The 26,109-nt window shown below is 17.9% G+C and overlaps 5 protein-coding genes across 5 annotated transcripts, besides 53 other annotated features; 3 read left to right on the forward strand and 2 right to left on the reverse strand. All coding sequences in view use genetic code 6, as the record gives it.

Annotated features, from left to right (window-relative positions):
- Window positions 1–35: part of a microsatellite that runs on past the window's edge.
- Window positions 36–107: 72 nt separating this feature from the next.
- Window positions 108–1,450, forward strand: IMG5_125360 (protein kinase domain protein; the record flags this gene model as incomplete). Its single annotated transcript, XM_004032235.1, has 2 exons — window positions 108–685; window positions 795–1,450. Exons 1-2 carry the CDS (start codon window positions 118–120, stop codon window positions 1,448–1,450), a joined length of 1,224 nt encoding a protein of 407 aa, XP_004032283.1. The 5' UTR covers window positions 108–117.
- Window positions 696–755: a microsatellite.
- Window positions 697–743: a microsatellite.
- Window positions 1,451–1,562: 112 nt separating the features above from the next.
- Window positions 1,563–1,616: a microsatellite.
- Window positions 1,567–1,617: a microsatellite.
- Window positions 1,618–1,718: 101 nt separating this feature from the next.
- Window positions 1,719–1,774: a microsatellite.
- Window positions 1,728–1,767: a microsatellite.
- Window positions 1,749–1,788: a microsatellite.
- Window positions 1,763–1,835: a microsatellite.
- A 134-nt stretch (window positions 1,836–1,969) lies between these two features.
- Window positions 1,970–2,002: a microsatellite.
- Window positions 2,003–2,027: 25 nt separating this feature from the next.
- Window positions 2,028–2,093: a microsatellite.
- Window positions 2,094–2,737: 644 nt separating this feature from the next.
- On the forward strand, window positions 2,738–5,042 carry IMG5_125370 (hypothetical protein; the record flags this gene model as incomplete). The annotated part of the gene is made up of 4 exons (XM_004032236.1): window positions 2,738–3,299; window positions 3,534–3,659; window positions 3,741–3,883; window positions 4,214–5,042. The coding sequence occupies exons 1-4, from the start codon at window positions 2,868–2,870 to the stop codon at window positions 5,040–5,042; spliced, it is 1,530 nt and encodes a 509-aa protein (XP_004032284.1). The 5' UTR covers window positions 2,738–2,867.
- A 21-nt stretch (window positions 5,043–5,063) lies between these two features.
- Window positions 5,064–5,106: a microsatellite.
- Window positions 5,064–5,108: a microsatellite.
- A 47-nt stretch (window positions 5,109–5,155) lies between these two features.
- Window positions 5,156–5,205: a microsatellite.
- Window positions 5,206–5,502: 297 nt separating this feature from the next.
- Window positions 5,503–5,571: a microsatellite.
- Window positions 5,506–5,611: a microsatellite.
- Window positions 5,570–5,619: a microsatellite.
- Window positions 5,620–6,446: 827 nt separating this feature from the next.
- Window positions 6,447–6,483: a microsatellite.
- Window positions 6,484–6,931: 448 nt separating this feature from the next.
- Window positions 6,932–6,978: a microsatellite.
- Window positions 6,932–6,979: a microsatellite.
- Window positions 6,980–7,326: 347 nt separating this feature from the next.
- IMG5_125380 (nicotinate family protein, putative) lies at window positions 7,327–9,549 on the forward strand (the record flags this gene model as incomplete). Its single annotated transcript, XM_004032237.1, has 7 exons — window positions 7,327–7,625; window positions 7,716–7,792; window positions 7,834–8,252; window positions 8,311–8,516; window positions 8,806–8,926; window positions 8,987–9,355; window positions 9,400–9,549. The coding sequence occupies 7 exons, from the start codon at window positions 7,327–7,329 to the stop codon at window positions 9,547–9,549; spliced, it is 1,641 nt and encodes a 546-aa protein (XP_004032285.1).
- Window positions 8,712–8,788: a microsatellite.
- A 5,944-nt stretch (window positions 9,550–15,493) lies between the features above and the next one.
- Window positions 15,494–15,551: a microsatellite.
- Window positions 15,494–15,582: a microsatellite.
- Window positions 15,497–15,551: a microsatellite.
- Window positions 15,521–15,550: a microsatellite.
- Window positions 15,583–15,659: 77 nt separating the features above from the next.
- Window positions 15,660–15,712: a microsatellite.
- Window positions 15,713–16,115: 403 nt separating this feature from the next.
- Window positions 16,116–16,155: a microsatellite.
- A 44-nt stretch (window positions 16,156–16,199) lies between these two features.
- Window positions 16,200–16,272: a microsatellite.
- Window positions 16,207–16,280: a microsatellite.
- Window positions 16,210–16,326: a microsatellite.
- Window positions 16,327–17,459: 1,133 nt separating this feature from the next.
- Window positions 17,460–17,519: a microsatellite.
- Window positions 17,489–17,559: a microsatellite.
- A 66-nt stretch (window positions 17,560–17,625) lies between these two features.
- Window positions 17,626–18,898, reverse strand: IMG5_125390 (hypothetical protein). The gene is made up of 2 exons (XM_004032238.1): window positions 18,324–18,898; window positions 17,626–18,152 (listed from the first exon to the last, which is right to left on the reverse strand). The coding sequence occupies exons 1-2, from the start codon at window positions 18,726–18,728 to the stop codon at window positions 17,688–17,690; spliced, it is 870 nt and encodes a 289-aa protein (XP_004032286.1). The 5' UTR covers window positions 18,729–18,898; the 3' UTR covers window positions 17,626–17,687.
- Window positions 17,775–17,833: a microsatellite.
- Window positions 17,939–18,289: a microsatellite.
- Window positions 18,040–18,158: a microsatellite.
- Window positions 18,380–18,431: a microsatellite.
- Window positions 18,899–20,228: 1,330 nt separating the features above from the next.
- On the reverse strand, window positions 20,229–24,873 carry IMG5_125400 (nad transhydrogenase subunit beta, putative; the record flags this gene model as incomplete). The annotated part of the gene is made up of 13 exons (XM_004032239.1): window positions 20,229–20,366; window positions 20,414–20,503; window positions 21,005–21,121; window positions 21,440–21,467; window positions 21,941–21,959; window positions 22,006–22,047; window positions 22,398–22,513; window positions 22,568–22,697; window positions 22,794–22,891; window positions 23,088–23,169; window positions 23,226–24,111; window positions 24,239–24,616; window positions 24,691–24,873. The coding sequence occupies 13 exons, from the start codon at window positions 24,871–24,873 to the stop codon at window positions 20,229–20,231; spliced, it is 2,307 nt and encodes a 768-aa protein (XP_004032287.1).
- Window positions 20,658–20,700: a microsatellite.
- Window positions 21,314–21,413: a microsatellite.
- Window positions 21,335–21,432: a microsatellite.
- Window positions 21,361–21,432: a microsatellite.
- Window positions 21,363–21,435: a microsatellite.
- Window positions 21,781–21,836: a microsatellite.
- Window positions 22,893–22,919: a microsatellite.
- Window positions 22,893–22,972: a microsatellite.
- Window positions 22,921–23,006: a microsatellite.
- Window positions 22,933–23,025: a microsatellite.
- Window positions 24,125–24,225: a microsatellite.
- A 516-nt stretch (window positions 24,874–25,389) lies between the features above and the next one.
- Window positions 25,390–25,457: a microsatellite.
- Window positions 25,404–25,472: a microsatellite.
- Window positions 25,472–25,522: a microsatellite.
- Window positions 25,523–25,906: 384 nt separating this feature from the next.
- Window positions 25,907–25,954: a microsatellite.
- Window positions 25,917–25,954: a microsatellite.
- Window positions 25,955–26,049: 95 nt separating this feature from the next.
- Window positions 26,050–26,089: a microsatellite.
- Window positions 26,090–26,109: the final 20 nt, after the last annotated feature.

Genomic DNA, 26,109 nt, shown 5'->3' on the forward strand with positions numbered 1-26,109 from the left:
TTTTTAATTTTTATTTAAATTTTATTAATTTTTATATTTATATTTTTTTTTAACAAAATTTTTTTTTTTTAATTAATTAGCACTTTATATAGTATTAATTAGAAAATTGAAATAAAAATGGGATAGTTATGTTCTAAAATATGTGATAAAGGCTAATCAAAAAAATAAACGGCTGAAGACATAAATAATGAGACAATAAATTTAATAAATAATTAATAAAAAACTCAAATATAGCAATAAACAAGTATACGTAACATTCGACCAAACTAAAATTAACCAAAATAAAATATAAATATAAACGAAATCGGAACGTCTAAAAAATCTGAAGAAAAACAATAAGTAAATTATAAAGATTTTTAAAAACTAAATGATTTAGGAGAAGGAGCTTTTGGGAATGTTATTTTAGTGAAAAAAATAAGCAATGGTAAAAAATTTGCTATGAAAATAATAAAAAAATCAAAAATAATGGAATAAAGTTTAAACAGAAAAATGTTAATAGAAAAAAATGTCCTTTTAGAAAATAAACATCCATTTCTTGTAAGATTAAAATATTCATTTTAAACAGAAAAAAAACTATATTTAGTCATGGAATATTGTACAGGAGGTGAATTATATTCTTATGTAGTTAGATATAAAAAATTTACTTTAGAAATATCGAAATTTATAACTGCTGAAATAGTATTAGGCATATAAAAATATAAATATATATATATATTATATATATATATATATATTATATATATTTTAATATATATCGATACATTTTTTTATATTTAAATAATAAATATTTAAAGGATTAGAATATTTACATGATAAAATGAAAATTATATATAGAGATTTAAAACCTGAAAACATATTAGTTTCTGAAGATGGACATGTTAAAATTACTGATTTTGGTTTGGGAAAAAAAATGGATAATTAAGATTAATTAACATATACATTTTTAGGTACTCCTGAATATATTGCACCAGAAATTATTATTTGTAAATAATCAAATGATTAAAAGGGATATACAAATAAATGTGATATTTGGTCTTTTGGTATTCTCCTTTTTGAATTGATTAGCGGATAACCTCCTTTCACTCATCCTTAAAGAAATTGGAATATTATTATGAAATAAATTTTGGCAAATAATCCTGTTTTCCCCAAAGAATTTAGCCCAGAAGCTAAAGATTTGATTCTCAAATGTTTAAATAATGAACCAAAAGATAGACCTAGTTGGGTAGAAATAAGAGCACATCCGTTTTATGAAACTATTGATTGGGAAAGACTTTATAGTAAATAATACGAAAGCCCTTTGAAATAATACATATAGAAAAGTAAATAAAAACTTTAAAGGCCGAAACCAATAATGGAAACTCCAGCTAACGATCCTATGGATTTACCAAATATAAATGGATTTACTTATGATCCCTAAACTTTACCACATAAAATTTCTTTTATGTAATGATACTTTAATATAATTTAAATAGATAATAAATTATAATATATAAATACAATTAAAAATTTTTAAGTTCAAAATAAAATATTTAATTTATACATATATATATAAAAATTATTGATTTATAATTATTAAATATTTTATATTTAATTAATAATTTTTTTTAATTATTAAAAAAAATTAAATTTAGTTAAAAATAAATAAATATATATATATGATAATAATTAATATTTAAAATTTAATATAGTTAAATAGTTTGATTATATATAAATAAATAAATAATTTTAATAAAAATTATAAATTATAATAATTATAAATATAAAATTTAATTATTAATTAAAAAATTTCAAAATTAAATATTAATTAAAAATTAATAATTTAATAATAAATATTATTTTTGAAAAAGGAATTATAATGAAATTATTAAATAATTATACTAAAATATAAAAATATATATAAAAAAGAAATAAAAAAAACTATTTATAAAATACTAATACAGAAAAAAACAAAATTTAAATAAAAACATATAAATATAACAGAAAAAAATATACAAAAAAAAATTTAAATAAAATCATATAAATTGTAAATATATATATATATATATATATATATATATATATATATATATATATATATATTATAAATAATATATTTATTCATTATTTTGATATTAAAAAAATCAACAATAGAAACATAAAATAAAATAACCGATTAATTAAAACAAAAAATTTAAAAATCAAAAAATAAAATGATATATAGTGATGGTAAACCTTTATCTCCTGAGTAATGGGGTAAAATAGATAAATCTATTCTCCTTAATATCTAAAAAGTAACCGCGGGTCTTTAAACTTTCTTTACTATCGTCCTTTGTACTAATATATTTATACTAAATTCTTCCCAATCTAATAGTATTACTTTAGGATTTGGTCTTACAACCTTACTAATAACTTTATTTTCTTTCTTATTAATTTTCTGGTCTATAATAACCCACAAATCACTAATAAGATCCGACACTCCTTAAATAACAAACACTCGTCTTTCATAACTAATATTATATTTATCTATAATCCTATTTACAATTTTCGTGATATTTTTTGTAATATTTGTCTTTGCAAAGCAAGACCTTATTAATACTGCTAGTGCAGTATCTTCTTCTTAAAAAGCTTAATATGAGTAAAATTTCTAGGCTTAAAAAATATGGATAAATATTCTTTTTAGTCTAACTTCGATTTTGCTTATTTTAAATATCCTAATATCATTTATTATGACAGAATCTTTTTCTACATGTACATTAATGATTTTCCTTTTTTCAATAACTCTTTTATATGTTACTTTTTACCTTTTATATGCCTTATATGGACTTTAGGCTCTTTATGAATATCCTTCTTTCCAATATACGAAATGGCCTATTACATTATTAAAAATAATGTGCATTTTTTCCATAATTTTACTTGTTTTAAACACTTTGATGAATATTAGAAAGAAAAATATTCTCAGTTTAATAATTGGGTCTTTATTTTTACTCGTTTTATTCCTCGTAGTACCTGCTACGGGTCATGTATTTAGGGAATATGTAAAAACCGGAGAATTCTACTAGGAGAATTGTGCATAAGAACTCGGACATGTGTCATATAGTTATTTAAAAGAATAAGGATGTGAATAAAAGTATATTTTTAAAAATAATAGCGCGAAAAATTGCGGCGGCAAATTCGATGATTGCTTCGAATTAGTGAATAATTTAAGGACTACAGGCTAAGAACCGAAAGATTATTTCACAGTAGTTTGGGAAAATGAACTTTATTAAAATGCTAATATAGAACCAAGAATTGCCGGTATGTAGTAGTTATGTTGTGGAACTGTAGTTAATATATATACTAGGCCTTTCCTGAAGGTAGGAGGGCTGTGTCTGGCTTTTATTTTTATATGTTTTGGACTTATTTGTTTTCTTTTTCATTAAAGTGCGTTGGGAAATTGGAATAGTAATAATAATTCAAAGGAATTAGCGAAAAATATTAAAATTATTTGCGTTGTATTTTTTTTCGTACTTTTGGTTATTGGGTCATTTTTTGTGGGAATTAAAGATCACGTTAAGGATGTTTAAAGGAAAAATGTGCTCATGATTGAAAACGAAATCGAAATAAAAGAGTCGAAACCTACTTTTGAAAACCACGAATTTAACGGCTGCATTAAATTCGAACATATTGAAGAAGATTTATTGGTAAATAGTAGTTATAAATAGATTACTTTGGCTGATATTAATGCTTAGAATGCTAATAATGTATATTGCTTGAATAATTAGGCTTGCGTAGACACTTCTTATATTCTAGTTATAATTTAAACTATTAAGGAAGGGAATAATGTATGTCCTTAGGACTTTTAATATAAATATAATGAGAAATTCTAAGAATATGAAGTCCGAATCATCTCTTCTTCAGTTAGTTTGTAAAATTTGATTGTTGAAAAAAGCGCTTGCAAAGCTAATTGTTAGGGATGTGGGAATTATTTCGGAATAATAGGAGAGTAGAACCATGTCGTTAATTTTATCAGAAATTAGGTTTGGGCTTGTAAAAAGGGCGCGATTAAATTTATTGTTTTTTCATATTAAATTAGTCCCGAATTATTTCAAAAATAAGAATAGAGTGTACTACCATTATTAAAGAATAAAAGTACTCATTTTCATAATAATATTTTGAGGAAAAAAACTCATTCAACTCTTAAAAATCCCAGAAATCTACTCGAAATTAAATAACATCCACTTATTTTAAAAATAAGAGATTTCTCAAATAATAAATCCCTATAAAATGCAAAAGTATATTTATATGAGGCTTTTAAACCCGAAAATTCATGTGAACCTCCATCTACAATTAAGCCTATATTCGTAGCCGAAACCTCTTAAGAAGGAACTACAATAATCCAATTCATGTATACAACATAAGAAGCCAAATTATACACTATTTTAGTCTAAAAAGATGGCTATTCGGATAATTGTAGGTAATTTAAAGTCATAGAGTCTAAAAATGAACTCGATGTGGGTCTATCACCTGAATTAGAGGCCCATTAAATGCGTTTTGTGTTAGAATGGGGTTCGGAGACTGATATTGTATAAGATTTAGACCTATATGGAACCATAAACTCCTTTTCAGAAAAATGGCTTTGCTATTCTTCTTATTAAGATAAGGAATGTGGAGGAATGTTGTATCATGGAGATGCAGATGGAAAAAATAAAAGTTCTGAATCTATAACTATTGAAAAATTAGGAAATACGAAGTATCTAATTTTTTATAAACTACCAGTAGTTTCAGAAAATAACTAAGTAGTAGATAATACTAATATTATTAAAGTAAAACCTATTGTTAAGGTTTTTTCGAAAGGTTAATAAAAGCCAAACTAAATTTCAATTTTTGATTAAAATATAGGAAAAGGAGTTTATAATCATTATGATAATGATTATAGATTCGCTAATTTAGCTTGGTGCGTAAATGGGGAAAATAGTGAAATTGCTAAAACTGTTAAAGGGTTTACTTATTCAGTTGCTTGGGCTGTTATAGATTAGGATAATTATAAAACTAGTGATCTACCACTTGCTAGTAATTCTTGTTGATGATTTTTTTTTTATTATTAATATAAATATTATGTTTTTTTTTATAAATAATTTTGTTTATTTTATTTAACTTAAGATAATAATTTTATTTTTTAAAGTTAACAATTAAATTTTTTTTTTTTTAATATTTTTATTTTTATATATGTATTATTTTAATATTTTTCTAAATGAAAAATGAAAAATTCATATCATTTTAACTCATCTTCTAAGTATGAATATTTAAATTAAAATTCGCATTTTTTCTTTTAAATCCAACCTTTTTCAAAATCAAATATGACATAAGTTCCTTATTCAAAACTTTCTTCTTAAATCTTTTGAAATTAAAATAAAATATATATTTAAAAATTAACTCTAGGAGCTTCAAATCTTTAAAACCAAGTCATATATTTTTTATGATATCTCCAACTTCTTGCTTTTAATTATTTAGCAGCTAGATATTATTCGTATGTATTCTAATAAAATATATATATATATATATATATATATATATATATATATTTTTTATATTATTATATATATATATATATATTTTATTTATATTTTTAATTTTATTTATTTTTATTTTATATACTTTTTAGTAATAAAAAACATAAAATAATGTTTCATTATCTAATTTTTAAAAAACATCTTCAGATAACATTTTGTATTTAGGAAAAAGACTTTTTGAATTTATACTTTATTTAAGAACTTCTGATGGATAAAAATCTGCATATTAAGATTAATTTTTGTAACTTGTTTATAACATATTAACTAAATATTATATTCCTTTTTTTCTTTCATTTTATGATTGCAATAATTTATCTTTATTTAACATAAATGATTCAGAATTAATTTTTATTTCTTCAACATTTTAATTTTTTCTTTATTAAATTTATTAAATTTTTTCATATATCTATTTTGTTTGTTTCTTTCAAATAAATAAAATATTAAAATAAGTTTACTGTTTTAATATCTTTATTTTAAATCAATTCTTCATAAGTATTTTATGTTTCAGCCTTTTCTAATAAGTTTCTTAATTCCTTTAAATAATCCGGCTTTTTTATATATATATATATATATATAAACCAAAAATTATATATTTATTTTATATATCTATTTTAATTTTTTTTACAGGTATTTAAATATATTATGGAGTTTGCAAAAATTATTTTATTTAATCTAATTTAGTTTAATGATATTCTATACGCTCTATTTAATCATTTTTTTCTATTATTTTATTTCTAACTACCCGCTTTTTTACTCTTTAAATAGTTATTATTTTATTTTAAATATATATAAATATATACATATATATATAAGCACTATGATACTTTTTTTTACTATTAACTAGCTTATTTCAATTCTTTTATTTTATGATTCATTATTTCTCTGAAATCTTAATACCTAATATATTATTGTTTTTACTATATATATATATATATATATATATATATATATATATTTATTTATTATAAAAAGATGTAGTTAGTTATATACCAACTTAAATATTCTTATTTTTATTATTCAAATTATTAAATTAAGGGCTATATAGTATTTAATGTCTATGTTTTTATAAATATTTAAAAAAAAAATATATTTTTTTTTACATTAACTACTTTATCATGAATTTCTGTATTATTTTCCTTTAATTGAATCTTTAATCTTATTATATTTATTTATTTTTTATGTTTTCTTTTATTTTTTTTACTATTTTAAAGTATTGTAATCTTATTCAAGTAAATAACCTATTTTTTAAAAAAGTTCTTTATCTTAATTTGTTTAGTTTAATCTTTAATATTAAAAATCTATTTTTTCTATCAACTTTTATTTATTTTTTCGTATTTTTATAAAATAATACAAATAGAAATAATACTTATTATGCTTATGATATTAAATTTGTATTTTGTTCATTATTTTTAATCATTTTTATTTTTAAATTTTTATTTTTTAAATTTTTTTTAAAAAAGGATAAATAATAAATAAATTCAAAAACATATAAATATTTTATTTTATTATCTTTTTATAATTTAAAAAAAAAAAAATTGTATTTTTATTTATAATATTTAATTTTTTTTTTTTTTTTTTCCTAAAATATTTTATTGTTAACATTTTTTTTATAATAGAGTTAAATATTTTCAATATAATGATTTCTTTAAAATAAAATATTAATTTAATATATATTTATTATTCATGAATATTAATAATTATATTTTTAATATGTAAATATAAAATAAAAAAAAATTCAAATAAATATCTTGATATATAAAGTATAAATAAAAAAATATCTTATAATTTAAAAATTAAAATGAAATCCTTTTAAATACCAAAAACATGCCATGTAGACATTATTACACCTTTGTTAACTGATTTTTATTAAATTACTATGGCATATTCATATTTTAAAAATAACAGACACGAATAACCTTCTTCTTTCGAATTATTTTTTCGAAATTGTCCTTTTAAAGGAGAAGTTTATAATATATTGTAAATTAATTTTTTTTTTAAAACAAAAATAAAATAGTATGCTATATGTGCTGGTTTACATGAAGTAATATCATTTATTCATACATATAAAATTCCAGAAGATCATATATAATTTTTAAGGTTTATATATAATTTATTATTTTTAAAAATAAAATTAATATAAATATTTTATTTATTTTATTCAAAAATAAAAATTTATAAAAAAAATAGTACATAAATTTAAAATATAGATCCTGAATTCCAAAATTGGCTAAGAAATTTAAATTGTTCGAAAATATAACTATATGGTAAAATATAAAATAAAACAAACATATATTAAATAAAAAAGCCTAAAAAGAAGGTTCTATATGTTTTGCTAAAGTACCTTTGCTAAGATTAGAAGGTCCTATAGGCTTACTTTAATTATTAGAAACTCCATTATTAAATTTAATGAATTTCGCTACATTAATATCTACAAATGCTTGCAGAATTAAAAGAGAAGCTGGTGAAAATGCAAAATGTTTAGAATTCGGTCTAAGAAGAGCTTAAGGACCTGATGGAGGTTTAATGGCAAGTTAGTTTAGTTATTTAGGTGGATTTGATGGATCTTCAAATGTTTTAGCAGGTATTAAATATAAAATTCCTATAAGTGGAACAATGGCACATTCATTTATTACTTCGTATTCTAATTTAGATTAGATAATTGAATTTGAAATAAATGGAATTAAAATTAAGGAAACTACATTATAATATCGAAATTAATTAAATGTATATATTTAAATAATTTTTATAATAAAAAAAATTTATATTTTAAAAAATATTTAAGTACGTGAATTCTAGTGATTCTGAATTAGCAGCATTTCTTGATTATGCTAAATCTTGTTATAATAATTTTACTTGTTTAATAGATACATTTGATACGATATCAAGCGGAATATAAAATTTTATTTGTGTATCTTTAGCTTTAATTTAGGCTGGAATAAATCCTAAAGGCGTTAGACTTGATTCAGGGGATTTAGCTAAACTTTCTATGTAAAAAAAAAATTACATTAAATTTTAAAAATATAAAAATTATCTATAATAAAAAATTAATTTTATAAAAAAAATCTTTTGATAAAATTTAAAATAATAAAAAAAGAAAATATAACAATTGAAATTTTTGATATGATTTTATTTTAAAAAATAATAAATAAATAAAATAAATGTATATATGATTAAAATATAAAAATATATATATTTATATATTTATATATATATATATATATATATATATATATATTTATATATTCATATATATCTATATAATAATATTCTTTTATAGTTAAGTTAGATAATAATTAGACGAATTAGCTGATTTATTTAAAGTTGAATAATTTAAAAATGTATAAATTATTGCTTCTAATGATTTAAATCAAGAATCTATTAAAAAATTAAACTAATAAGTAATTTTAATAAATAAATTTATAATTATTTACATATGTTTTTTTGGAACTTATTATTAGGGACATAAAATTAATGTTTTTGGTGTAGGTACTAATCTTGTTACTTGTTAAAATTAGCCTGCGTTAGGAGGTGTTTATAAATTAGTCGAATTAAATAAAGAACCAAAACATAAACTTTCCTAAGATGCCGAGAAATCGACACTTCCAGGTTGTAAAAATGTATATAGAATTTGGACTTATAAAAGTTAATATCCAGTTGCTGATGTTATTTCGAAATCTAATTAAGAAATTAAAGAAGGACAAACTATTTTCGTAGTTAATTTCCATTAACCATCTTAAAGATATAAAGTTTTAGTGAATAAGGTTGAGTTGATTCTTAATTTAGTATATGATTAAGGATAATTACTTACTGAGTATTAAAGCCTTTAAGTATATATATATTTATTTTTTTATTTTTTATTTTTTTTATATAGTAATGTAAATAATTCTGTTAATAATAATAAATAATGTTCAATTAAGAAGTACTTAATGATAAATAAAAATATATGGTATTGTGTACTATTGAATATTATTAATTTTTTTAAGATTGTAACGAAAAGATTATAATTAATATGGTTTTATGATAAAATTTCTGAAAAAAAATAAAATTAAATTAAAATATATAATTAATTTATTTTTATATTCATAAATCTTCTTATTTATATTGATTTTACTTTTAAGAATGTACTTATTTTATTAAATTAACTATGTTTTCAGCATAAATTAATTCTAAACTTAAACTATGAGCAATTTCTTAATATGATTTTAGATAAAATAAATTTTCTTCGATTTCAAAATCCAATATATCTATAGTGTCGAAATTTTAAATAATTTGCTTTTTTTCTAATATGTTTTTTTCAAAAATAAACTTTGAGTTTATTCCAAAAAAATCATTTTTTAAATTCTCATTTAATTTTTAGTTACTAAAAACTTAAAAAATCTATTAATTTATATCTTCAAACCATTATTTTTTATAAACTTAAACTATTTTCGTAAAATCTCCTCCTTTTTATTATATATTAACTATAATTTCTGGAAAGGAAATACTCGTTTGATTAAATGCCGCAAAATAATTTAAATTTAAACTTTCCGCTTAAATGAAATTTACATAATATTATTATTTTTACTCTAAAAGTCTTTAAATATTTAAATTTTTTGTATTTTTAAAAAAACTCTCATTTTATATAGAAAATCCAATAATTACCTTATCAAAAAACTCGAATTAATTTTCCCCAAAAAAAACTTTGTATTTTCCATTTATTTTCTCGATTTAAAAAACAGTACAATTTTTTCTTAATTTTATATCTATTTTTTCATTAATTTAACTCTTTACTAATTCCTATAATCCCTCTTCTATGTATTTCAAATGTCCCAAATTATCGAATAAAGATAAAAAACTAGCTATTCCGTTCATTATTCCATCTTAATTAAATGAAGAAATCATAGAACCTCTCACATATATATTTTAAAAATATCTATTATATAAAAAATTCGAGTCTAAAGTTTCTTTCATTGTATAATCTAAATACTCGTCAAGTCCTTGGGCTTATTTAAGTAAGTTTCTAATATTTGAGTAGTTATTTTATTATAACAAATCGTATATGGAGGAAAATTTATTGTATATTTTATCATATTAATATTTTAAGATTGGAGTTATTAATGGGAATTTACTTAAGAAATAAAAAGGGGAAAACATTTAATATAAGTGACCTGTATTATATTCAAAAGATTTTTATTATTAATTAAACATTCCAGTTGAATATGTATAGTTTTTTAAGGTTAAGTTTGTATTTTTGATGATTTAAAATAATATTTTATCGTTCGAAAAAAATGTGTAGCGTCTAGTATCTCTATAAGTATTGTTTTTTATTTATATTTATGAGACTTTTCCTATTTCGGCTTATTTTTCAAATAAATGTATTTCGACTTCGTTTTTCATTTTTTCTTTTAGCTAGTTTGCTATATAGGTACTTCCTAAACCTATATATTATTGGTTTTTTTAAAAAAAATAAAAATAAAAATATACTTGAGCCTATTATTGCTATTTTTAATGAAGTTAGGACTGTGAAAAAATTAAAAAATAATAGATATAAAAATATATTCATTTATTTATTTTTTAGAAATCAAAATTATTTGATATAAATAATATAATATTTTTTATTAATATATGTTTTATTTTAAAAGACCTTTATAAATTATAAGAAAATTCATAATTTTATTGGTTATATAGACATTTTTATTCAGTGTTTTATAAATATAAATAGAAAATTATTAATTTTTTGTTTTTTGTTTTTTAATAAAAAATTAATATAATTAACTATTAAAATATTATATTTATTAATAATTTAATTACATTAAATGTATATTATATTAATATAAGTATACTAAATAAAATTATAAATAATAAATTATGTATTTAACCTAAAAATTATAATTATATTATTTATTCAAAATAATAAGTATTATTTTTTGTATAAATTATATAAAAGTATTTATTTATTTAATCTTAAAACTTGAAAATAAAGAATTTTATTAATTTTTTTTTCTTATGAATTTAATCATAAAATATTAATATATTCAAACAAAAAAAATTTAAATGTATATAAATTAAAACTACTAATTAAATAAAAATAGTGTATATCATTAATAAAAGATTATATTTTAAAAACGAATATAAAAAAAACATATATAATAAAATAATATATATATATATATATATTTATTTAAATATATGGACATATATTTATGCTTTTCATTATAATAGTATTAATTAGAGAAAAAAAATGCATAAGAAAATTAAATTTTAATACCCTTTTTAATTTCATAAGGAAGATTCGATTTTAATTAGCTAAAAAATATATATAGTAAATGTTTAAATTTACACCAAACTCAAATATTATTTTTTCGAAAAGAAATAATAAAAATAACTTTATAAGAAAACCTAAAATTTTAATTATTAAGGGTTATTCAATATTTAAATATGCTAATTTTTTTATAAATTATAATTGGTTTATTTTTTATATCTGATAATTTCCAAGATGATAAAAATATGATATATTGTATAGGAATATTATTATTATTTTCAAGTGGAGTTTTTTTTTTATTTTTTGGGTTTTTAGTTTAATTATAGTAAATATTGCTTTAAATAATATTTTCGAAAACTCGAGGAAAATCTGGAATATATAAACAAAATTTATATGGAGATTTTATAGTTTAAATACATTCTAGTTTATAGTTTATAATAATTTCTTATTAAAATAAAATTTTAAAAGATATTATTAAAAAATAAACTCCAGAGAATGATTTTTTTGAGGATATTGAAAGTTAGACATAATAAGAAAAAGAATAATAAAAATAAAATATTTAATTTATTATAAAAAATAAAACTAGTATTGATTTAATTAATTCAGAAAGGTTTGTGAAAAGTCCTATTAATTTGAAAAAATAAAGTGACGAATTTTAATTCATTTTATAAAATTAGAGTATTAATTCAGAAGTAAATTTAAAAAATTCGGATTTAGATAAAAATTTTAATTTTAGAAATAAATAAAAAAGTAAATATATAATAAATATTAAAAAACATTCGAATAGTTTTAGAGATAAATAAGAAAGTATTTAATCTGCTTTGACATTTTAAACTGAAAATTAATACATAAATAATGAAAAAATAAATTTAAATTATAATATTGTTACAAATATAATATAAAATTTAGGAGATAATTTAGATGTTTAATCCGAATATGATGAAAAAATGGATATAATTTTAGAAAATTAAGATGAATAAGAAAGTGTAAACTAATCTTCTTAATAATAATAAGAATTATAATAATATAAGAATGTATTTTCTTAAAATAAAAAGAGTGATGATATATATAATTAATAAATAAATGAAAGAAATATTGAATTATGAATGGATTAAATGTAATAATAATTTTTGTTAAAAGAGAATTTTTTTAAAATATATTTATATTTTTTCGCATTTTATAAATTTGTATTTTTTTTTTTTTTATATATTTTATTTTTAAATAAATAAAATAATAATGGAAAATTATTCAATTTTATATAATGGAATATAAGAAAACCTCCCTTTACATGAAATAATATATAATTTATTCGAAATCGAAAAACTGCTTAATGATTCATCCGACGAAGAATTAATAAATACCATTTATTTACATATAACTAAATAGTTCAAGCATTATAATTAGAATGTATAATATTGTATTTATTATTTTTTTAAGGATAGTGTAGGTTTAAAATATGTAAAAGTATATAATAGGAATGAAATTATGGATATTTTATAAGATTATTTATTCAGTATAGATTATATAACAAGGATATTAGGAATGAAAATCATAGGAAGCTTAGTCGAGTTTTATAGTTAAAATGTAGAGACTTTTTATTTAATTATTGATTTGTTATTAAAATCTAATTTGGAAGTAGAAATATAAACTTGCTTTAGAGTTTTGAGTAAGTTTTTATAAAAAGAAAATGAGAAATTTGCTCTTTATATATTAAATAAAAGCGAGGATATTTAAAGGAAGTGTGGGGAAGAAAAAAGCCTTAAACTATTATAAAAATTATAAATAAAAAGCAATTAATAATATTAAATTATCCTTTATTAAAAAATAAAGAAATAAATAATGGATAGTCCTTAAAGTTTTTTAGTTCTAAAGTTAAAAATAATGATTAGTTTATGTAAAAATAATGCATAAATAATTAGACTTTTTTTTAATTTTTGTAATTCTATTGAATTTCCTATTTTAATAAAAAATAAAAATATAGTTATTAAATGTTTAATTTTTTTAAGGAGTTTTTGTCTAAAATAATACTTAAATGTCGATTTTCCTTAAGAATTGGAAAACTTAATAATGGAAAATATAAATGTTTAAAATTTAGTATATATTTAGGAGTTTTTAAATGGGAAAAATTCAATATTTTTGAAAGAAATTTTAGAAAAAAAAAATGCTCTTTTTTGTTTGGAATAAAACTCGTTTGAAAATTTTTTAAAAATTTTAGAAAAAAAATAGTTTTCGGTTGATTTTTCGGAAAAAAATTATCCAAGCTTTTTTAACTTTTCATATAAAAATAGCTTAGTCTAAGAAAAAAATAATATAGAGCTTTTATTTACTTTTGGTTTAAATATTTTGACCAAAATTAACTAATAAAACAATGACTTTATCCCTAAATTAAATACACTTATTCCAATTTTTTCGGCTTTTTAGTTTCCAAATGAAAATTAACTTTTTGATTTTTTAAATGAAAAAATAATCCCAATATATACCAAAACATATCAAATATTAAAAAATACTTCTTTTTAGTAAATATTTAATACTCTAAATCTATTAATATGTCTAATATATAATAAAATAACAAAATAATAATTAAAAGAGAAAATCAATTAAAAAATAAACGAGTTTTTAGAAAAAACGCCAATAAAAACTATATAAGAAGCTTTAATTTTCAAAAAAATTGCGAATTAATTTTCAGTATATAATATGTATAATATTTCATTAAAAATATTGGAAAAAATAGAAGATTTTTTTTGTGAATAAATAAGTTTTAATTTCTAAAAAGAATTAGTGCAAATTTTTTTAGATTTTAAAAATTTTTCTCTAAATGAAAATTTGATAAAACTTTTCGATTTTTTAATTATTTAAAATAGAGAAGATTTTTAATGCTTTTTTTTGAAATTTTTATGTTCTTTTTATAGTTTTTTGAATCTATTTGAAAAAAAAGATTACTTATTACTAATTTAAGATATTAATTTGCTACTTTCGGCAAGATTCGGTCTTGATTCAGCAAGTAAATGTACAATAATGTTCATTAAAAATATCATAAAAGGGTTATATTCGAATTCTTTTGAAAAAATTTAATAGAAAAACAGTTTTTTTTAGATATTTGATGGAAGATAGGTATTTATTTAGAATTTTTAGAATAAAAATAAAGATGAAATAGTTTAATTTTTAAAAGAAAATCCTTTGTGTTTACCAAAAAGACTTTTTTTATAAAAAAAAATACCTGAAATAGTTTTATTTTTGGAAAAAAAAATGTTATTATAAAAGTAGAATAAGGAGTAAATTTGAAAGGATATTTTAGGTTTTTTTAATTTGAAAAAAAAAAGTATCAATAGAATGTTTTAAAAGAATATAAAAATTAAATCAATATTCAAATAGAAGAAGAAATCGATAAAAATATTGTCAAAAAAATTCATTCTTAAATTTTGAAAATTAACCATTTAGAAATGAATGTTTAAAACGAATTTTAAAGCTTAATTGTATTACCACATATAGGAAAATATAATGTTACTTTTTAATTTTAATCGTTTTAAATATTAAATGGTTTATTGGTTTTTTCTTCTAATTAAGTTCAAGTTTTAATATAAGCAGATTGATTTATTAAATACATTTATTTTTTAAATTATATATACAAATGTATAATTTATTTTTTAATAAGTATATAAATAAAATATATTAAAATATTTTTATATTTAACAAGAAAAATTATATTTTTTTAATAAATAAAACTTATATAAATATATATATATATTATAAATAAATAAATATATATTAAATACATATATATAAAAATATTCTTATTATGTATATATATATATAATTTTTTTCTCATATTAAAAATACACATATATATTTATTTTATTTATTTATTTTGTAATTATTTTTTATAAAAATTATTTAAAATATTATATTTTATTATTTTTTAAAAAATTAAAATTTTCATTTTTTTCTTTATTATCTAGAATTATTTTTAGTTTTATTATTTCTTATAGAATTTTTAGGAGGTCCATTATAAATTTCTCCAATCAAAACTGGAAATGCATTTGGTTCGTTTTCTAAATTTTTACATTCTTATTCGCTTTTAGAAATATTATTACATTATTAATTAAAACTTCTTTTTTATACAGTTAATAAATCAGAAGGAAAATCACTTTCTATAATATTAGATTTTACATTATTATTTTCTTATTATTATTCATAATTCGAATCTTTTTATTTTTATCTTTATAGTAATTCTTGATTTAATGCTTCTTGTTCAGAAATTCCTTATATATGTACTTTAGTAGCATTTTTTTTATCAAATTTTTTTTTGTGTTTCTTTTATTCTTTTGAGTTTGTAATTTTTTAATCTAATTATAATTCTTAATTTTATTATAATATCATATTTTATTAAAAGATTTATTCTTAGGAATTTTATAAAATATTTATTTCGGATATATTTTATTATTATTATTTTTATTATTAATTTTATTAATATTATTATTATTATTATTATTATTATTATTATTACTTTTATTTTTCATCTTAGATATTTTATTTTTATTATTAGTTTTCTTCTTTTTAAATTTTATTAGTGATATTTTCTTTTTCATTTAATACAATATTTTCTTATAATTATTGATTATTTTTATTATACTATTAAACATTTTTATTTTATAAATTATTATTTCTTTAATATTTATCAATATTATTTTATTAATAATAATTATTCTTTTATTCTACTTATTTATTATTTTATATATAAACACTATTATTTTTATACAATCTATTTATTTCCTGATTTTTCTAATCTTAATGAATAAACGTTTTTTTTAAGCATTATTTTAGTTATTTTCCACTTTATTCATTATATTTTTATATTTGTTTCCAAATGTGACTGTTATTAATTTCCTTACTCTCACGTATTTATCTTAAGGATCCTTAAATACAATTTTTGTATCGTAATTTATTTTATTTTAATATAACATATTGTCCATATCTATTGAATTATAAGGACCTTCTATGTCTTGGTTGTTTTAAAAATACCAAACTTCGCTTTTTGGATCTGTAGTGAATTAACATTAGCTAAAAACAGGAATTAAATCATTTTTTTTTACTATTATTAGTTCTTTGATTAGTTTGATTATTTTTCAAAAAGTAAAAACTAAAGTTTAGGTTTTGCTTAGAATTTATTAAGTTTTATGGCTATAATATTTATTAGGTAAATATATTTATGCCTTAGAGAGATTAAAGCTATTATAGAATATTTTCATCAATTTTTTATTTAAAACAATCTAATATTTATTATTTTTTATACATTTTTTCTTTTTTTTTAATTTTTTTTTCTCTATTCTTCTTTTTTTTTTAAAAAAAAATAAATAAAATAAAATAAAATAATTTAATTTATTAATTAAATTTTTTCTCATATATATATATATATATATATTTTATTATTTATATGTTTTTTTTTTTTTTAATTTTAAAAAATAATAGTTTATTTTATATATTTTTTCTTAAAAAAAACAAGAAGAATCAAAAAATCTAATTTTATTAATTAAAACTTTTTATATATAATTTTATTTAAATAACTAAATATTTAGTATAAAAAAAACAAAAATATTTAGTTTTTATAAACATAATAAATCTACTACACATTTCATTTATTTTTTTATAAACGTATTTACTATTAATGACGATTTTAATTTCTATAATTTCCTAAAATAATATTTTATTTAAAAAAATAATAATATATATAAATATATATATATATATATATATATTTATATATATATATATATTTATATATATATATATATAAATACCTTTAAATTTATTATGTTATGAATATAAAGCTTATTATTAAATTTCTTAATCAGTCTATTTTTAATCTTTTTAATCATTTTATTATATATTATCCTATTTTTCATTATTAACAGTTTCATTTTTCACATCAGAATTATCTCCATTTTTTACATCATCTTATTTTTATTTATTTTTATCATTTTCTTATTCTGGTTACTTATTTTGTCCATCTTCTTATATTTATTTAGTTTCTCCTTCTTATATTTATTTTCTCTCTCCTTCTTATATTATTGTTTTGTCTTCATTTTATACCGGATTTATATCTTTTCCTTTACCTTCAGGTTTTTATTATTAATCGTTCTCTACTGTTTATTATGTCTAATTTGCATCAGCCTTATTTTCTTAATTATCTGTTTATTTCTCATCATTATTTTCTTATTTATCTGTTTATTATCCATCTTTATTTTCCTAATTATCTGTTTATTACCCATCTTATTTTTCTTAGTTATCTGTTTTTTACTCATCTTTATTTCCTTAATTATCTGTTTTTTACTCATCTTTATTTTCTTAGTTATCTGTTTTTTACTCATCTTTTATTTCTTAATTATCTGTTTATTAGTCATCTTTTTTTTCCTAATTATCTGTTTATTACCCATCTTATTTTTCTTAGTTATCTGTTTTTACTCATCTTTATTTCCTTGATTATCTGTTTTTACTCATCTTTATTTTCTTAGTTATCTATTTAATATTTTTAATCTTAATTATTTATTATTTTTTACCTTCACTTGCTTATTATTATCCTTATTTCTAATTATTTATTCCCATAATATTTTCACCATCTTCTCCATCATCTTAATTTTCTCCATCTTCTCCATCTTATCCATCTTTATTTCCGAAAATATTCCCTTTTTAATCTTCACCATCATCTTCCCAAAGCGAAGTAACTGCATCATTAGCATCCTATACTGTATGACCTACTCCATTGGCTGCATCTCCCAAATTATTTCCTACATTGGAGACTCCATCACCTAAATCTCCACCTGCTCTTCCTACTGCATCAACACTATCCCCTAAATTTTTAGAGGCTTTTGATATTCCCTAAGCGACACTATTACCTGCTTTGCCAACTGATTCGGTAACATCACCTAAATCCGAACCTAAATTACCGACTGCATGTAAACCATTCATAAAGGCTTCTCCGATATTTTAGGCTACATTATAATCTTCAGAATTATAAGGCTTGCTTTTTTATTATTTTTAACCTTCTATATCGTCATCGTGGATTTTTTTATGAGTATTACGTGATGTATAATTTAACGAAATTAATAAAAATATTATAATTAGGTTATATTTCATAATTGGTTTTTTGTTTTTGTTTGTTTGTTAAATATATATAATATATAAATTATTTTTTTATATTTTTTTGTTTTTATATTCAGTTTTTTAAAAATATTATTAAGAAACTGTAATTAAATATAAAAACGGAATGAATGTATACAATATTTTTAAAAGTTTATATATTTTTGAGATATAAAAAAAATATCTATAATAATATAATTTATAAGTATCAAATATATTTATTTATTTTATTAAAATTATCTGTTTTTATATAAATAATTTTATAATAGTTCTTAATTTTATTTAACTATAATTTATTTTTTCCTTAAAATTTTTATAAAAAAAATAAAATATATATATATATAAATAATTGATTTATTTGAATTTAATTAAATTAATTAAAAAATATATTTCATTATATTATAATTTTGTTAAAATAAAAAAATAAACAAATCTTATATTATTTTTTTATCATTAGCCTATATTTTTATATACATAAAGTTATTTTTTTAAAAAATATAAAATAATTAAATATGAACTTAAACTTGAATTAATATTATTTATTTTTTTATGCATATAAAAATTTTGATTAAATAGATTTATTTATAATTATTTCTAACTAATCAATATTAACAATAAAATATTTTATTTATATTATTAATATTTTCTTATATTAAAATATATTAACCATTGTTTTTAATATTCAATTTTAATACAAATTCGAAATAATATTCTTTTTATTAAAACTACTATAAAACAATGGTTATATACCGAATTTTTTTATTTTCGATTAATTCTATTATTTTTATTTTTTTTCTTATTAGAAATATAGTTATATATAGACAAATAAAAAATAACTAAAATAATTAAATATTATATCTTAAAAATAATAATTTGTTATTTATATATTTTTAAAATACAATAAATATTATAAAGCTTTTTATTGCTGATTTAGTTAATTTGAAATAGCTTTTAATATGATAATTTGTAAAATTTAATTATATTTTATATTCAGTTTAAAATATATTGTTGAAACAAAAAAATAATAATTAATTTATATAAAAAAACATAGTTTAAAATATATAATATGTATATATATTCATAATTTAATATACTAAAAAATAGTTTTTAATCATAAATATTTTTTTATGAAATAAAATAAAATCATATTAATTTTAAAAGAAAGTTTAAGAAGATTAACTAACCAAAAAAAAAAAATTAAATAAAAAATTTAAATTAAAAATATATTTTTCAATTTTAAAAAATATATAAAGTCTATTAGTTTTAACAAATGAATATAAAATAATGACAATAATAATATTATTATTACTTTAAAAATAATATTATCAATGATGATGTTCAGCATTATGCAATTTCCTTGCGTATTTTAAACCACAGTATTTGCATGTCTATACTTTTCCTGCTTATTTAGTATTTAATTGAATATAAACTTAAGGATGTCCTGCATTATTTTCAGTTCCTCCCTTTAATTGTTTTTAAATAATTTATATATATTTATATTTTTTATTACTAAACATCTAACATTATCAGAATCTACTTCTATTACAGGAACTTTATGAATTAACTATTCTGCATTTGATTTGTGAGTCCAATAAGAATTCTTAATTTTTTATTAAAATGTATATTTTAGTTGAAATAATAAATAACCTTATTTGAAAAATCATTAATTAACCAATTATTATCTTTTAATTCTTAATATGAATAAGGATTTCTTTCTTGGTTTGAATTTTTATTGTTAGATGAAAATTATTCGTTTAATCCTAATTTAGTTATTTAATTAATTCTAATTAATTATTTTTTTATTATATTTAAAATCATTTTTAATTTTATTTTTTTTTATTTGTAAAAAATATAATAAAAATACAATTATATAAATTATATTTATTTATCCCCCCCCCACTCTTTTTTTTTTTCCAATATTAATAAATAAGAGAAATTTTTTTTCAATAATAAAAAAATAATATTTCTTATTTAAAAAAAAAAAAAAAATATTAATAAATGATAAAAAAAATCAAATTTCTTCTTCAAAATATTCTCTTTATTCCTTTGGTACAAAAGAATTCACACATCTTAAACATAAACTAAATCCTAAAATAATAACAATAACAGCAAAAGAATGACCAATAGTAGCTATAAAGCTAAAAACTTCTAATAAATCAACTGAATCTCCATAAGAAAAAACAATCATACAAGCCACTCCGATACTTCCTCCAATTGTCTAAAGTAATAAAATAAAAGGTGTAAATAATCCTACATGTACTTATTTCACTATAGTATCTCCTACAAATAATGCAAGAATAAAAATTCCCAATTGAATAATAAATGCACTATCTGTATGTACTGCAAGCAATATACAAATAAATAATAAAAAAATAGTAATAAGAGCAGACAATATTAAAGGATTTCTAAAATATATTAAAAATATAAATGAATATATATAAAAATAAATAAAAAATAATTATATATAAATAATTATATAATATATATATATATTAATATAAATATATATAATTCATATATATTTATATATATTTACTTAATTATTTTTTCTCTTTGTTTTTCTCCTATAGTCTTTTATAAGAAATATTTTAATATATCCCATCCTTCTTTTATTTTTTCTTTAGTTGCATTTAAAATTTATTCGTGTTTTTTTGGTTTTATTTTTTAGTGATTAATTTCTTCTTCTTCATTTTTTTTATTCTCTTCACATTCACATTCATTTTTATTAATATTTATACCTATATTTAATTCTTTTTTATTATCTGCGTTTTTTATTATTATGAGATTATTGGTATTTCTTCTTCATTATCTATTTTTTATTAGATTTATTCATTTATTTTTATTATAGGTCTTTAAGAAACATCTTTTCCTTTATAGATATACTATAAATATAATGATATATATATATATAAATATTTATAAAAATATATATAATTAATATTTTGGTTACACATATTTCTTGAATTAATTGATCATCTAGATTAATATTAATTTCTTAATTTTTTTTCACTATAATAGTATTAAATAAATGATTTACATTTAGAGCATGAAGCTCACTAGATTATTTATTAAATTTTTAACAATAAGTATATTGAGAATAACCTACAACTACAACTCCTGTAAACTAATCGACATTTACCTTATCTAATTAAGTAAAAGTACAATTTCCACCAAATCAGACATTAAATCAACTATAACAGCACCTCTTCTTAAAAACTGCATACTTTCTAATCAAATAAAGCAATATTATTTTGACTATTTTCTTTATTTTTGTTTTTTTTTTTTGTTATGTTTCTTTTTTTAATAAATATATTTATATTTACATTAACAAATAAATACTAAATCAGTATTTCCTAAACATTTTTATAATGTATTTTATTAAATATTTCTAATATCTATATCGTTTCCTTCATATATGAATTCTAGACATTAAAATCCCATTTTTTTTAATTAAATTTATACATTATTCCTTTCTTCGTAAAATCTTATATTACACCCTTATGTTTATTTCACATTTAAACCGATATTAATTCCAAGAGAATCTCCACCAATTATAAGTACTTCGGCTTCTTTTATTTTCCCAGCTTAACTATATAGGGACTTTCCGCTTCTATTTAAATGATAAAATCCTTCCAATACGGCTCTTTATATTTGTAGAATTTACTAATTGTTTTTGGTACTTAACTTTTGCCCACGAGCAAATTCTTCGGGGATATCACTTAAATCTAAAAATGTGATTTCTGGATTATTAAGTAATTTTTTTATAAATTTTTAACGTTCATTTCCTAATGGAGCTATTATAATTTGAGTATTTTTACCGATATAATCAATTTAATTATATTTTAATTCAGATATGAATAATAAAATATGAGCTTTTGAAAATATTTAACTAGAATTAGTAACTAAAGCGCCGGCTTATTCATATTAAAAATTTGAATATCCTGCCTACAATCCTGCATCTTTTTCTATCCAAATATGAATTCCGTTCCTATAAATTATAAATTATAAATTATAAAAATATATAAATATTATATATATATATATATAATAATATATATATATATATATATTATTTTATATATACATATATATATTCTATATATTTTATTTTTATATATATTAAATTATTTTTATTAATTATTTATTCAAATTTATAAAAATATTATTAAAAAGCAATATATTACTTTAATAAAGACATAACTACATCAGGTGTAATTGATACTCTTTTTTCTTTTTAGCTTTCATATTCATTTAATATACCTAAAACTTAATATAAATTATATTTAAATTTATATTTTTCAATTATTATATTTTTTATTTACTTTTTATTGATTTTCTAATTAAGAATTATATTTATTCTTGTGTTTTTATATTTTTTTTATTATCTTCATTGTTGTTAATTTATTAATTTTCTTTTATTACTCCCTTTTATTTTAATTCATTATAGACATTATTTAAATTTTATTAAGATTCTCCTCTTAAAACATACACATTATTTTTATCAAAAAGTCCTGCAACATAATTTCTCTCGACTTTAGTTTCTATATACACAACTCTATTACTTTCCCATACTTAGCAAATAGGAATTCCATAAAATTAAGAATTTTATAAACTTAAATTATCAGGATCTACCTCTTCATATGCTCCTATGACAACACATAGGTCATAATCATTAAAATTAGTATTTTCTAATTCCTTTATATTGTAAAAAGGAACACCGAAATCCGTCAATATGGCATTCATATGCCCTGGAATTCTCCCACTGGCAGGATGGATACAAAAATCTGCTGTTTTTCCATACAAAACTAGATATTAGAAAATCTAAACGGTAATCTTAGTACTTTAAGACTAATATATACCATTACCAGTTACAAAAACAACCTTATTTGCATTTAAGAGGTCTAAAATTAAATCTTAAGAAGTAATATCTTAGTTATTATAACCGAATTACGAAACAAATGTTGATATAGAATCATCTCCAGTAGTTGAAGTTTTGTTCCAACTTCTAGTAAAAACAGGCCATATATAACATTTTATACCATTTTAGGCCCTTAATGTTAATTAATAACCACCTGTAATACAAAGAGCACCGGCTATTATTAAATAATCACGTTACAATATAAAACCAATAAATGATAATGTTATTCCTGTTGTAATTGTTTAGAAAGGAATTATTGCATTTAAATCTCTTAATGTAGCTGAAATTACCTATAAATTTATTTATATATAAAAATATATATAACTATATATAAAAATTATAAATTGATAAATATATATATTATATTGTAAATATATATATATATATATATATATATATATATAAAAATTTATCTACTATTCCCCATCCTATGTAAAGAGAAAGTAAAAATATAATCCATAAAGCAAATCCAATATTAAACCAAATGTATAATATACTGAATATAATTATAGATATTAAAACTGATATATTTAATAAATTTCGATATAAACCTATCCAGTTTAATGGAACTTTAGCTATGTTACTTTTATCAAGTTTGAAATAACAAGTTAAACCAGAAGAAAATAACATAGAACCTAAAAGGCATACAAAAACGGTTTATAAAGAATCTAGTTGATTAAATTTGCCTTTAAATTGATTTATTCGCTCAAATTAAGCAATTCCTAAAAAAAAACTTGCAATTCCCGTCATAGCTTATAAAAAACAAATTTTTTATGCATATTAACTTACTTTAGTCTAAATATAATATATATACATAATATTTAAATATAAAAATTAAAAAATATAATAATATATAAATTTTTTATTACTTTTAAACCAATATATAATCCTAATGAAGCACCTATTAAAAATGAAAACAGCCATCTAAAAGAATCACCTAAATCCCATGAAGATTAATAAAAAGTTGCACATATAGCTAAAAACATACCACTTATAGCAAACCATATAGATCTAGTAGCAGTTTAAAAAGTACTTAAAGATGCTATAGACATTACAAAAAGAAAGCTTGCAGCAAAATAAGAGGCATGTTGAAAAGTTGTTATATCATTTTATTTAATATTTTTTTATAGTTAATGTTTTTAATGTTTTTTATCTTATTAATATTGAGGTTATTTGAAAAAATTTATTAAGTTATTGTTTTATAATAAATCAGTGTATTATATTTGTATGTATTCTTTAAATTATATTATTTTATGCTAAATTTCTTGGTATATTTTTGATGTGAATTAATAAAAATTAGATTATATAGTTTATGGTTATATTTTCTTTTCTTTTAAATTTTTTTTTATTTCTAACATTTATTATGTAAATAAAAAAAATATGAATTTTTATTTTTAAATATTTAATATTTTATAATGATATTATGAGTTTTTATTTTTAATTTTGAATTTAATTATATTTAGTTAATGATATTATAAAAACGAAAAAAATTATATATAAAAAATTAAAAAACGTTAATAAAACGATATATAAAAAATAAATAAATAAGTATATACATATATCATAATTAATATAATTAAATTATATATATAGATATATAATATATTTATATAATATATATATATATATATATATATATATATATATATATTTATTTTATATAATATTTATTTTTTTATATTTAATAATTTTTTTTTTTTTTAAACTTTTAATTCTATTTTTTTTATTAAATATTTCTACTATATAAATAATTTATTTTGAATGTTAAATATACTTTTGTAAACTTTTTTTTTATAAAAAAATAATTTAATATATTTTTATTTGATATTTTTATATTAAATATAATACTTTTATAATTTTTTTGATTTTATTTAGTTCGAGAAAAACAAATTAAAATGTAAAATTATTGTAACATACTCAATTAATTAAATATTTCATCAATTAGTAGTATATATAATTCCACTAATTAATAATAAGAAACAAACGAAATATCCTAAAATAAATAAATGAGTTAATACTAATAAGCATTATAATAAATAAATAACATTGCAAATTATTTAAATAATACATCACTTATAATTAATAAATAAGAAATTGAACCAATAAAATAATAATAAAATGAATCAATAAAATTTTAAAATCATGAAATAAATACTCATAAAATAGCAACATCGAAACAGATTTTATAAAAATATAATTAAGAAATGAATAATTACTAGTTATTAATTAATAAAAATTTATGTAAATAAAATAAAGAGTTATTAAATAGGAATTAAATATTTTAAAAA

The sequence above is a fragment of the Ichthyophthirius multifiliis genome (genome assembly GCF_000220395.1).
Source record: "Ichthyophthirius multifiliis unplaced genomic scaffold scaff_1120509250989, whole genome shotgun sequence".
Taxonomy (NCBI): domain Eukaryota; phylum Ciliophora; class Oligohymenophorea; order Hymenostomatida; genus Ichthyophthirius; species Ichthyophthirius multifiliis.